General features: G+C 36.8%; 1 protein-coding gene across 4 annotated transcripts in view; it reads right to left on the bottom strand.

Moving 5' to 3' along the window:
- The window catches only part of RAMP3 (receptor activity modifying protein 3), a 42,302-nt gene that overhangs the window by 16,650 nt on the left and 12,683 nt on the right, over positions 1 to 12,969 (bottom strand). For 2 of the 4 annotated variants that reach the window (XR_009274465.1, XR_009274464.1), the window contains exons 2-4: positions 8,233 to 8,262; positions 5,063 to 5,195; positions 337 to 506 (exon numbers count right to left, since the gene is read on the bottom strand). Coding sequence is in view for 2 of the 4 variants with exons in the window: in XM_058800472.1 (XP_058656455.1) it covers positions 5,063 to 5,195; positions 8,233 to 8,262 (163 nt within the window). In the remaining 2 variants the exon portion in view is untranslated. The remainder of the gene's footprint in view (positions 1 to 336; positions 507 to 5,062; positions 5,196 to 8,232; positions 8,263 to 12,969) is intronic. The other 2 variants (XM_058800472.1, XM_058800464.1) reach the window with 1 other exon arrangement.

Below are 12,969 nucleotides of genomic sequence, written 5' to 3'. Positions count from 1 at the left end.
CAGCTAGCTTAGTTGGGCCAAATTTTAACAGGCAAAACTCTCACTGACTTAAAAATTGTGCAACAGAATTAGTTTTCCAAATTACATCAAATGTAGTAATACAGATTTTTTTCCTTAATTCTTTTTACAAATCCTTGGCGTCTGTATAGAACATGGGTGGACTCCCTCATCATCTTCAATGGGACTGAAACTGTTTATAGAATTAACATTTCATGTGAAATGTTGTAGGAAAACTACACTAAGGCTGTACAGAAAAAAGAATAGTTATTTACAGTAGGCACAGACCTTGGACCATGCACAGAGTAAAACAGAGAATTTCATCACGTACACACATACCTGCAACAAATCTGCTTCAGATGTACAGTTAAAGAAAAAATTTGCCCTCTTCTATTCTGCTATGAACTGAAATTTAAAACATCAGAAAAATGAGACTTTTAACATCTTCCAGGTACTGTAAAGCAATGTCACAGAGCCACTGTCTCACAGCAAATCAGGGACTTCTAGAGCTGTGAAAAGAAATGCAGAGATTGGAGGAAGAAGTTTGTTACAATCCATTCTTTTTCTCAAACACAACATCCAGATTTGACCTGTGTTACATGCACTACTTTGATAGAACTCTCCTCCAAAACACAAGTTGCTATTTCACCCTTGGACTCTAAACCCAATGGCTGGTAAACACGGAATGACTGACTGGGAGCTCCCAAAGCAGCAGGCATGCAACCCTAGCAACCTGTGGGATGAGTGCTGCAATAACGGTATTGGCTTGAAATAAGAGAATGCCCCACTTGTAACAGATGACGCAATCTGTTTATAGATGTAATGGATCAATAGTAATCTTTTAAATGAAGAGTTGATGCCTTTCCATACTATAGTCACTCTCACAGGGCTTAGAATGCTGATTATTGGGCAGATTGTGTGGCCTGTATTATGCAACAGTGCAGACATGGCCACAGCCATCTCTCTGGCCTCAAAATTACTGAGATGCTGGTAACTACACTCAGAAGTATTTGGAAAATGGTGATGCAGAAGAGAGAAAACTGGTCCTTGGGAGCAGGCCAAAAGCTTAACAAACCACTGAAAATCTTCTTTAGTACATTTTGGTCTCGCATTTCCATAGGGATTAGGCCTAGGAGACACATAAAGATTTGTTTAGAGACTGTTTGTTCTAGGTAAATTGTTTCCAGGATCCAGTCAGAAGCATTTGAAAAACTGTTTAATGAGTTAAGAATAGAAAATAATCTAAGCAATTACAATAAGGAACATTTTTTCAGGTTCATGTAAAACAGCTCTGGGCACTTCCATCTTCATCTGGCCACTTGCTTCAGGAATTAGTCATACCTGGCCTCTCAACTGTAGTCCTACACCAGGATTTATCACAGCACACAAAAAAAAGTATGACTGTTAATAATGAATTTTGGCATGTGGACAGTAGTTGATTTTACATATTTAGCTGTAATTGCTAAATATTAAGAAGACAATGAGGAAATACAATACATACTTATTATATATAATGCAGCACTATTAACATAGGTGTTACTATAAGTAGGCATAACAGAAATACTACACATGAAAAATAAAAACCTTCCTGCAATTTCCAGTCTTCTGGCAAATGAAAAGTATATTTGCTTTTGTTAATTCCTCATACAGCTTTCACCCACACTTTAGTCTCTGCTTATTCACCTTCCATGTACCATAATTTTGAGTCTTTTAAACAACCTTGTTGTACTTTCATCTTCAGAGCTCTCTCTCCATAATCTAAAGGCCTCAGCAAAACTGCAACTAGGCAAACTCCTTCTCTTCTGTCAACGAACACCTCTGGCTGTGTATTGAAGGTTTAACCCTTTTTTGTAAGCTGTTTGTGGTTATCCTTCATATTCTGATGTCCAAGCTAGAACCACTAAAATCCACCACATCTAAATTACTTAAAATATGTTAAAATCTCACTGTGATCCCTCATCATATTTAAGCTTTCAAATACTTTAGGGCAATTTGACCCAGAGTACTTGTATCCTAACTAACTGTGAATTCTCACAGAAATATGCAAAAATTAATAGGGAAACTTTCATCTAACAGTGCTTCTGTAAAACTTTACCTGAGAACTTACTGTCTATATGTGATCATCTTACATTTCCAGCAAGATCAATATCAGCTGTGGAAGCTAAAACTCTCATAACTGGTTTGCAGTATCAGCTGCCACAGAAGCCTCGTCTGTTCAAAATCAGTGAAAAGGCTGCTTTTTAAAGAACACACGTTTGTTAAGAATGTCAGAGATGTCAGAAAAACTTACAGGTTAATTAGGTTACAGCAAATTGGAGTCACTGCAAATTCTCTCACAAATGTTTAGCCAAATAGTGAAGCACTACAGATAATTGCTATTTACAATCCCATAACCAAAGGACAGCCATTGACACTGAAGAGGTAAAACTCCTCCACAAAACAAGGAATTTAGAAAATTAGAAGATTTCCATTATCTGTTACATTTTAATATAAGTTACAAAGATTTATTTCAAAGTGAAAAGTGCCATGTAGAAATTACTGCATGAAGAAACAGTTTCTTTTACATAAAACTCACAGTTTTAACCCACTATCTGATCCAGACTGATTGTTACTGCTGGAGGCTAGATGTAAAATCAGCACAAACTAATATTACTACATTTAAATATATATCTATCCATGAGCACTTAAAATTCAGATAAGTTTTTTAATAATTTGTCAGATTACTCCAAAGAAAGAAGTCCTTCTGTCCCATCTCTCAGGGTTCTTTCAGTGAGATGGAATAAATTAACCTCTATGTGTCCCTGCTCACAGCAGAGGTGTTGGAACAAGAGGATCTTTACAAACACTTCAAACCCAGGTCATTCTGTGATTATATATGCTTCTTATAGAATGCATGACACCAAATAACAATGTCTATTCTCAAAAAAGTAAGTATCTTAAAGGTAGATGCACATTTCCTGCCTCTTCAGTGCAATGAACCCTTATGATAAATTAGTAATCAGACTTCTAATGCTTGATTAACGCTTGATTCAAGAGATAAATTTGACAACAAATTCCTCCTGCTACTCTCTTCTAAAGAAGAACGTGAAACATCTAAAACAAGGTTTTTTAGACAATATATATTATGTTAAAAATGTAAAAGATTTTTAGTCTTTAAGAGCCTTGAATTCTTTTGGTACTGCTTTTGAGGAAAAATGAGCAAAGCCTCAGACTGACCAACTTCTTCAGAAAAATTTTCTTGTACAGGGAATGAAAACAACACCAAACAGTGAGCACAACTGGAAAGGATAAAATCAAGGTGGATTCTTAACTCTAATTAAAAGTCAGGAAAACTCAAGAGACTTCAATCACCTCCAAACCTTGAAAAATTCTTGCACATAATATGTAAAATCTTGAATTAATTTTAGCAGAAGTCTCTCCAAAAGCTGCATGTTTTTTCATCTGCATTAATAGAGGTACAGTCTAGTATTTTGGATCCTATAGGTACTTTTCACTGCTGAAAGTAATCCCATTAGCTGAGGTCACTTACTGATTCAAGTAACATTTCACAGAAGAAATCTTGTTTTTCTAAAACAATTATAATGAAGATAAAATGGAGCAAAATTATAAATAAAAAATAAATATAAATAAATAAAACATCTATTATTGCAGTCAGATTTGACTGCAATTTCTGCAAGCTGGTTTAGAAGAGCTAACCCTCTCTTACTCTTCCCCACAGCTGGAGAGAGCTGCATAAGTGCATCTTTCACTCCACTACCACAAGATTTAAGAATCTACCTTTCAACAGATTGCAAGATTTTAAAGCCATCAAAGTGTGTGAATAAATGTTCTAAGAAGGAATAGTATCTAAATTGATAATATGTCAGATTATGAAACAGGTGGGGCATTTCAACACAGGTGTTGGTGCTAAGGGAGTCATGGGGAACTGATGCAACACAGCACTGCAGTCCAACATTTCATTATCTGTCCAGTCTGTTGGTGATCAGCAAGTTAAAGTCTGCATCACATGACACAACACTAAACAGGACACAAGACCATTATCCTACCAGGACACATCTGGGGCTCAATGACACTCTAACAGGTGTGGTGACAGCTGGCTTGAGGCTACTCTGCCTCCACAGCAGACTCTAGAAACAACACCAGCACAGCTTTAAATGCAGGAAGTGTTCTGCTTCAGGCTGGCTCATACCATACCAGGTCTAGTTCACTTGAGGCTTGTTTTCTGAAGTGCTGAACACCTGCAGCTTCTTCTAATTTCAGTTGGTGTGGAGGGTACTCAGCACTTCCGATAACCAGGCATTATGCATGAGCAGACATGGTATTAAGAAGCAGATGTTCCACAAAGCCAAAAATGCCACCAATTTCACAAACCCTGTGAGCTTTTTCCAGATACAAATTTGAAGTGTGCAGCTTTATAGAGAAATGTTTAAATACTTCCCATAACTTTGGAACAGGAAAAAGAGATTAGAGAATAATAATGCCACCCTCACAACTGTCAGTCTTGCAGTATTTTAGACATCCAAACAGAATGGGTGGTGCTCGCTTTCTCCATGCTAGCTGGCAGGCAAAGAAGTACATGACAGCAGGTTCAATAGGACAAATCACTTTAAATTTGGATAATTTCACATGAGGTGAATTACTGAAAGAATGTCATCTTACTGCAGAAAAGGAAATCAGAAGAGGGAACTGCATTCCTGTCATGAGAACAGCATGATTCTAAAAGCATTATTGCTTTAGTGGTTTCACAGAAGAGATTAGTTACAGAACATTTGCTTAAAAGGCACAGAAATATAGATTAAATATAAACACAACTGTCTGAGGTAATGCAATAGCAGCTAGTATTAAATAGCCCATTGGTTAGTTTTCATTAAAGTAGACCATTTTGCACACTGCTTGAGTTAAGAGCCAGGTGTCTCTGTGTGCACATGGCCTCACTGCAGGGCTAAAGAGTGACAGCTTAGCCCTCTGCAAGGGGCAACAAAATACAGAAGGTTTTCTGTATTCTGGAACATAAATATTTTATATGCATTAAGGAAGAAATATTAAAACCAAAACTATATCTTACATGATAAATTCTGTAAGGTTGCACCACTTTTTTGAGTCCACTCTCTTCATCATCTCTTCAAAGGATTTTCCACAGGCAGGCAACTTTTCTAACATGAGAGATTCATTGCAGAGCTCACTCTGTTGACGTGCACCTAGGAAACATCAGATGCACCTTTAATCACAAACACTGAAATAGAAGCACAAGCACATCACTCAAATTTGTTCACATAGTCCAATATGCCATTTACATTCTCATAGGCTTAACATTTAATTTTCTAAGCACTTTTAGAAAATAAACAAAACACATATTTACATAAATATGTTAAAAACATAACTTTGTATAAAAAACTAAAGGTTAACATATATAGTACTGCCTTTTAAATCTAGCATAGAAGAACCTACCTAATCACTTTTTTAATCTTACTTAGCTACTACTCATATTAACTCATTACCATCCATTTGCATTTTTAGTTAAAAGCTAACTGGATTTCCCAATCCCACATTTCAGTGTAAAAAGCACTTTTCAAGCTTACACATATGCATCACATTCAACTACCTATATTACTGTGAAATTACTTTAACATTGGAAATATTTGTATGTCTTACCAGCTAAAGGGTGTGAATTTCCACAATCAAAGCTTTTTCTTTAGTATAGCCACTAAAGGAATTGTCTAGAGATCAAGTCCTGTGAGGAGCAGCTGGGGGACCCTGGGATTGTTAAGTGTGGAGAAAAGGAGGCTCAGGGGAGACCTGACTGCTCTCTACAACTTCCTGAAAGGAGGCTGTAACCAGGCAGGGTTTGGTCTCTTCTCCCACGCAACAAGCATTAGATCAGCTCAAAGTGCCAATGGAGGTTTAAATTAGATATTAGGAAAAATTTCTTCACCAAAAGGGGTGGAACAGGCTACCCAGGGAGGTGGTTGAGCCACCACCTGTGGAGGTATTTAAAGAATGTGTATGTGCAGAACTTAGGGACAAATTTTAGTGGTGGAGTTGGCAGTGTTGAAGTAACAGCTGGAGTCAATGACCATAGAGGTCTTTTCCAACATTTCTATAATTTTAAGAATAATCTGTAATTATCAAATGCTAAAATTGCAGCATATAGCTACTTGCAAAGAAAGAGTTAATCTTGACTTGAGCAAGCCTGTAACTTTTTCAACCTATAATGGCAACTCCAGTATATTTAATCAGTCACATGTTTTTCTCACCCAGCACATGTCTGCACTGGAATACAAAGATAATATTTTAATATTTGTTATAAAATTGAAATTTTGAAAAAATTCTCTCTCAAAAACTAATGTGTTTGATTTTGATAAGGCTGAAACATTTTGTTTTGATCAAGCCATTAAACGTCTTGCTTTACCTCTACAGATGCCACCATTTTGACCATATATAAAAAAATGCATTAACATTGAAAATTATCTGCAAATATATGTATATTGACATCTTTAATACAAATGCCTAAATTGAATTAGTCAGATTTTTTTTCCCCTTCACAGCAGCTCAAATTCAAGAAATGTGTTTACCTGAACAAAACTGCAACCCTAAAACAAACTGGTATATCAGGGAATCCCCCCTGAGAATTCTGCAGGAACAGCTTTTTTTAAGGAGAACAGACCATTTACTCCTAAAAAAAAATTTTACTGAGAACATGTTTACACCAGGGAGAAGAGGTATTTCTTTTGCTTCTATTAGTTACTTTGAAAGCAGGATCCTATCACTGCTGAAGAGCCAGTGGTTCTAATTTTGTGTGGTAACAGCCAAACACATCGCCTGAAGCCAACTGAGGTCAAAATCAGGCAGGACTTTGCTTGGTAAGAAGAGAAGTCCTCATGGCCCCATTCGTTACCATCTAGTAAAGAAAACTGCAAACTCTAAGGCAAGATGAGTGGTCTCAAGCTTCACATCACAACCCAGCCATCAGATACTCAGAAGCTTGAGTATCTCCATTAGAAATGAGGCATGTGATTGTGAAACAGGTTTGAGCGAACATCATTTTACACAGGAAGGAGCTGGTTCCTTTGGAGCCTGGGCAGGAGCACCTTGCAAGTTCACTCCAGGTATCACGGTTGACTCCTTAGCTGGTGGTCACTCTCTCCGTGATGCTGTATGACAAATCTCATCTGGCCAAATAAACACCTTGCTTTCACATACTTGCCAAGAGCAGCTGGCCCACAACAGGACAGCCTGTGATGCACCTGAAACCATAACTCTACAACTCCCTACAGACCGCACACCTCTCCAGGTGTACGGCTCACTCATTGGGAATAATCCTTGCTCCTTCATCATATCTGTCAGTGCTCTTAAAGCTGCCATGAAGCCTTTATCCATGTTGGCAAGAAGTCAGAACTGCAATTACTCACCAGTGATAAAAATGGTAAAAATTACCACACAAGGGCAGCATAATTTTATCCATGAGAAGTTAACATGATAACATGGATCCTGTCTTCTTAAGTGTTCATGTCGATTCATCGGGCAGCCGCAGCAGTTACCTGTTACACTTTCCACAGACAGACTTGCAGATGAATGCTAAAGCTGTGCAGAATTCAAAACCACATACAAAAATTGCACAGCTCACAACTTAAATCCTGCACTGATGCTTTGACAAACGTTACACAAAGCTGCTTTTTCTGGCAGGGTATTCTAAACAACCAGCTATCATATGATTTACAACCAAATCCAACACAGCACAATTTTTTCTTCCACTATGTCACATGTGCTGACAATTTACTCCAGCCCCTTCCCAGAAGGATGTTTAAATGGATTTTCCATGCCATTGGTGTTTCTGCTTGTCTGTATTTAAAATTTCAATATTTTGCAGGGTCATTAAAAAAAAAACCCTCCATCAGAGTCATTTGAGCCGAATCTGATGACACAAGAGTTTCTGTCTAAATCCATAACCAAAAGAGGTCAAAATCATGGAAAATTCTGCAAATTAATCATCACTGTAAGGCTGCACCTTAAAACAAACATGTTTTAAGAACAATTCTAAAAATCTTGTGTAAATATATTGAGAATGACCTTTACAAACACTACAACACCCTCTTGCATACAGCCAATCGATAAGACCAGTTGTAAAAAAATGCATGACAATTGACTAATTGAGATGAGATAGGATGGAAGTGTTTCTCAAAGGTCAACCATTAGCAAAACAGAAGCAAAAGCTTGAATTTTTGAGGTAAGACTCACCTGCGAATCCAAGCGTCATTAGACCATTAACTAAAAAGGGAAAAAAAAAAAGAGATTAGTTAGATGCCTCACACTCTTCTATAAAAGGATTAGTGCAATTAAAGCAAAGTAGAGGATAACTTCATTATAATAATGTAGAATTAGAATGTAGAATTAGAATTAGAATATTCAAAATGCCTATTCAAATGTTAGTTTGTTTTCTTAAAGAATGTGTCTGAAAGAAATAATGAACATTTAGAGAACATTATGTTTTTCAATTCCTTTTATCTATTCTTTAAATGGCTCAGTCAGACTTGTTATGGGTCTCTATATACCACTCCTTCCTCTAGTTTCTAATACTAAGGATTAGGTACAGGGCAGTTTTTACTTCAAGCTTCTTAAGAAGCTTGGGTGAAAAAGCTGAAGAAGGTAACACACACACTCAAAACATAGGTGTACTGCACATTCTAACATGTAGAGAAAAACAAATCCTTTCATTGTTAAGCAAACACAACCATAATTAATTGTGTACTCTTCTCCTTAAAAGCATGTTGATGTGTTTAAGTCTCCAGCTTTTGCACAGTGAAGTCACACATTTTGAAAAACATTACAATCAAAACCTATAAGCTTCTTATACAGAAGTTAGACTAAAACAGGTATATTGGAAGAGAAAACAAATGGAAACAGACTACACCAACAGAAGAAGCATTCTAATTAGTGATTTTCAGTATATCCAGATGGATTAAATTAACAGAAGCCCACTGTGTTTGCACAGCTCCGGCCACACCCAGGATTTTGGAATAGCTAAGAGGGACATGGCTTCAATTATTTTTGATGTCTCACTGAAAAATAAAATTGCTGACAAATCTTTATAGTGTTAACCTCACATCAGAAATTAAATTAATGATTTTACACAGATGGGTGCCTCCCTGTTTATACAATACATGGCACCCCAGTAAAACAAATCAAGATATACGTAAGCAAAATATCAGTAGCAATCATTAATCTGGACCATGGTCACTTGGATGTGCCAAGCTGTCAACTGAGTTAACTGAAAATTATTTTGTACATGCATAAGATAAGAATTTAGATCCTTCTAAGGAACATATTTTTCTTCCAAAAAAGCATTAATCTCTGTCTTAGTTACTAATGAGCCAGAATGTACTGTGAAGAGCAGGAATCCACACATCGGAAAATTGTCATGCATCCAAACACACAGGGATGAAACTCCATAATACACCCTGATGACTGTATCTCTTTCACAAATAGAACACTTTCTTTCCAGACTATTAGCAGATGGACTAATAAATAGATTGATTCCCTGTTTTTCTTGAATCTTGATTTGAAAATGTGCCTTATTGACCGCAGAAGAGTGAAGATCACATTAAAAGTATGTGCTTTACAATGAATCTGAACCCATCCGTTCTAGGTAAACAGTGTAGGGTGCATAAAGATACCCCAGGTACTCCCCTGGCAGATCACAGACTGCACCTCCAATTCTTATTCTATCAATTCGTATCACTGTGCTCTAGATCTGCAGTAATCCTCACAAGACCACAGCAATACAAGAGAGGGTTTACAACTAGAATAAACCAGACTACCCCAGCATCAGTGAGGAAAGCTGTGAAAACCAAATACTGAATAAAGACTTACAGGTCAGTGCTCACAAATCCTCCTGCCCCCAAGAAAATGTGCTTTTTGCATTTTTTGATCTGGTCATAACAAAGTAACACAGGATGTTTTTCACCTATTCTCAACCAAAAGATTCCAGATACCTTCAGAGAAGGGTGAAACAGCCATTCAGATTACCACACACCACTCCTCTATTTTCTTTGCTCTGAGATACTCAACAAAGATTTAATCAGGAGACTATGGCCTTGATAGTTTGCACAGAAACTTTCCAGTAGCTCTTTTAAGATGGGGCAAGCTCAGCTTTTTTCTTGGAAGGCTGATGTCATGACGTCTCTCATTAGAAGATTCATAGAAGGAGCAAAATAGGTCAGTGTTGGAAGGTGTTACCAAGACCCCAAAATGAAACAGTTGGCATACACTCCCACCAAAACTAACACTTAGGAAGATAAAAGGAGGTTCAGTTTAACTGTAGTAGGTGCCTGAAGAAGTGCTCACTCTTTTTCTCCATACGCGGTAGCAGCACGTGCGGTCATCCCTAGCATCAGCTGAATCAGATGGGAAGGGAACAACCAGGTTAGAGCCAGAGCAAAAGGTGAAGCAAGTATAATCAAATGAAGGATGAGGAAAAGTAGGTTTGAAAGGCTTTTGGAAAGAACATGAGAAATTAAAAATGTAGGAGAGAGTAATGGAAAATAAGAAAACTGAGGAAAAAAAGCCCATTTTTTTAAACACAACCTTCTTCAAGATATTGTATATGAAACATCTCATCCTAGACCTTCACTAGAACCTCTTATTATCTACTCTACTCGCTTTTTACAGCTCTCCCTTTTGTAAAAGGAGAGTAGAGAGCAGATAATAAGAGGTTCTAGTGAAGACCTAGGATGAGATTTTTCTCCTTTTTTGTTATTCTGACACTAAAAAAGGAGTTCAAATGAGATTCATAGCCATACATAAATTCACAACTGGGATATATGAGAGGGTAACTGTCCTGTAATTTTGTCAAGTATATAAGCTTTTTAGGTGAAATGGAAAAATATTGCTCAATGTTTATTTTTCTTTCATACTGTTACTATTCATTGGTGTTTTCCCAGAGGCTTAAAAGAAGCACTGAATGTCTGTCTTGCAACTACTTCAATAAATCTGAAGCAGCATATGAATTGCTATGTGTTCTCCCTACTCCACCTTTCTCCAAACATGTTTTAAGAACAATTCTGAAAATCTTGTGTAAATATATGAGTGAAATGTTACAATTTTCCCTTGTCTGAATGTTTCTTCAAGATGCTGTTACTGACAGCATATAGTAAGATATTTTGAGTGGCTCTCATACTTTCTCAGAATAATTCTTATTTTAACAGATAAAACCACTCTATGCGCCTTTTAACCAGCAATTACAAAAGTGTAATATTGTGCATATTTTTAAAAATTTGTGATGTTTATTCAAAATCTCATTTTTCTCAATCATAATTTTCATAAGCAAAAAATGTATGAGGACTTCAAGTCCTTATTATACATTATTATTATTTTTACATTATTATTATTATTATCATTATTATTATACATTATTATTATACATTATACCTCATGTCAAGAGCTTACCTCTGTATCTCTAAAGAAAATCCTGCCAATTACCATCATCTAATGTTTATCTAAATTAGGATAGATCTCGATTGGAAGTTATGTACGAACCAAACAGCTGCCTCCCTGCAGAACTTGAAGTTTCACTGATAGCAGGCACATAACTGTGCAAGAACTGTCCTGACATACAGTTCACAAAAGCAAGTAAAACCAGAGTTTGAGATGGGAATTGCTGCTCTGCAATCATGCACATATGATCTGTTGGAAACATAAGCGAGAGATGATTATTATTAATATTTTATATATATAAATATATTTTTCATACTGATAAAATCTCAATTTGTCATACTGATAAAATCTCAATACTCACATTTTCTTATAAACCTCAATTGAAATACTGAATAAGCCAATCTCACAGCAGCCTAATGTTTCTCCAGGTGTTTTAATGTTGAATAAAGCTACCTGTTGCACAGGTATGACCAAAAATCATGTTAAATTCAACAATCTTTTATGAAAATCCCAAGCCATACCATTACAGGTTCTCTAGCAAGAATGCAGACACTTCAGGGTATCTAATGCAAAAGAAATTACCCACGGAAATTACTTCTCTGGCGCTCTCACACAATGTCAAGAGGCATTCTACTACATTAAAAAAATTGGTTACAATTGGTATAGGTTTCCTTTATTATCTGTCTCCTGGATATTCATGATTTTAAGAGATTCATTTCACTAGGGTATGTCCAAATAAAGAAGGATAAGATGAGCTAACACAAGCACCACATGGTTGCTTTCCAAAGCCTTTTCTAAAACTCATCTACTGGGGTCAAGTCCAATGTACGTGGCCAAAACACAACACACTCTGCAAAGGCTAAGAAATCCTACAACTTGATGGGAAAGCCCAGAGGCCACTATAAAAGTGGAAGGAAAGGAAAAATAATGGTATTGGTACAAAAACTAAACACCTGTCACTCTTTAAATAACTCTCTGCACAATATACAAGGCTCAGAAGGTCATCTTTTGTTCTCAGCTACCAACCGTCCTTCTGACACTTCATAAGAGGAATGGGATGGGGAGAGGGGAACAGGACACAAGAACAACATCACATAGTGTGAAAGCAACGAAGGAAGTGAGGCAACTGAAGTTCACAGAGACAGGCAATGACAGGAACTCAACACAAAGGAAGGATGCCAGGAATAAACAGAAGCTTGCAATAAATAGAGTACTTGAAAAAAGTGTCACACTTGCATTCAAAATTGGCCCAGAAAAAAATGTGTCTCAGCGTATGGGGTGGCAGAAGCAAGGTAGATCAGTTGGCAGGGTGCACTGATCTGTCCCTGTGTTCAAGTAGTTTTCTTGAGAGCTAGTATAACATGGAACTCAGCTTTGCATTATGCCCAGCTTTGATGCTGAAGCTCTTTTTAATGCTCATTTTATCCCCTTGTGTCAATGGTATGGAAGATGCATATATATCCATAGAAATATAAATACAAAACTAAAAGGGCAGCTCAATCCTTACTTTATCACAGTTTGAGGCACTACATTATTGTTTTT

Source organism: Ammospiza caudacuta, chromosome 1 (assembly GCF_027887145.1).
Source record: "Ammospiza caudacuta isolate bAmmCau1 chromosome 1, bAmmCau1.pri, whole genome shotgun sequence".
NCBI classification, from domain to species: domain Eukaryota; kingdom Metazoa; phylum Chordata; class Aves; order Passeriformes; family Passerellidae; genus Ammospiza; species Ammospiza caudacuta.
This window is presented reverse-complemented; position numbering and strand designations above follow the sequence as displayed.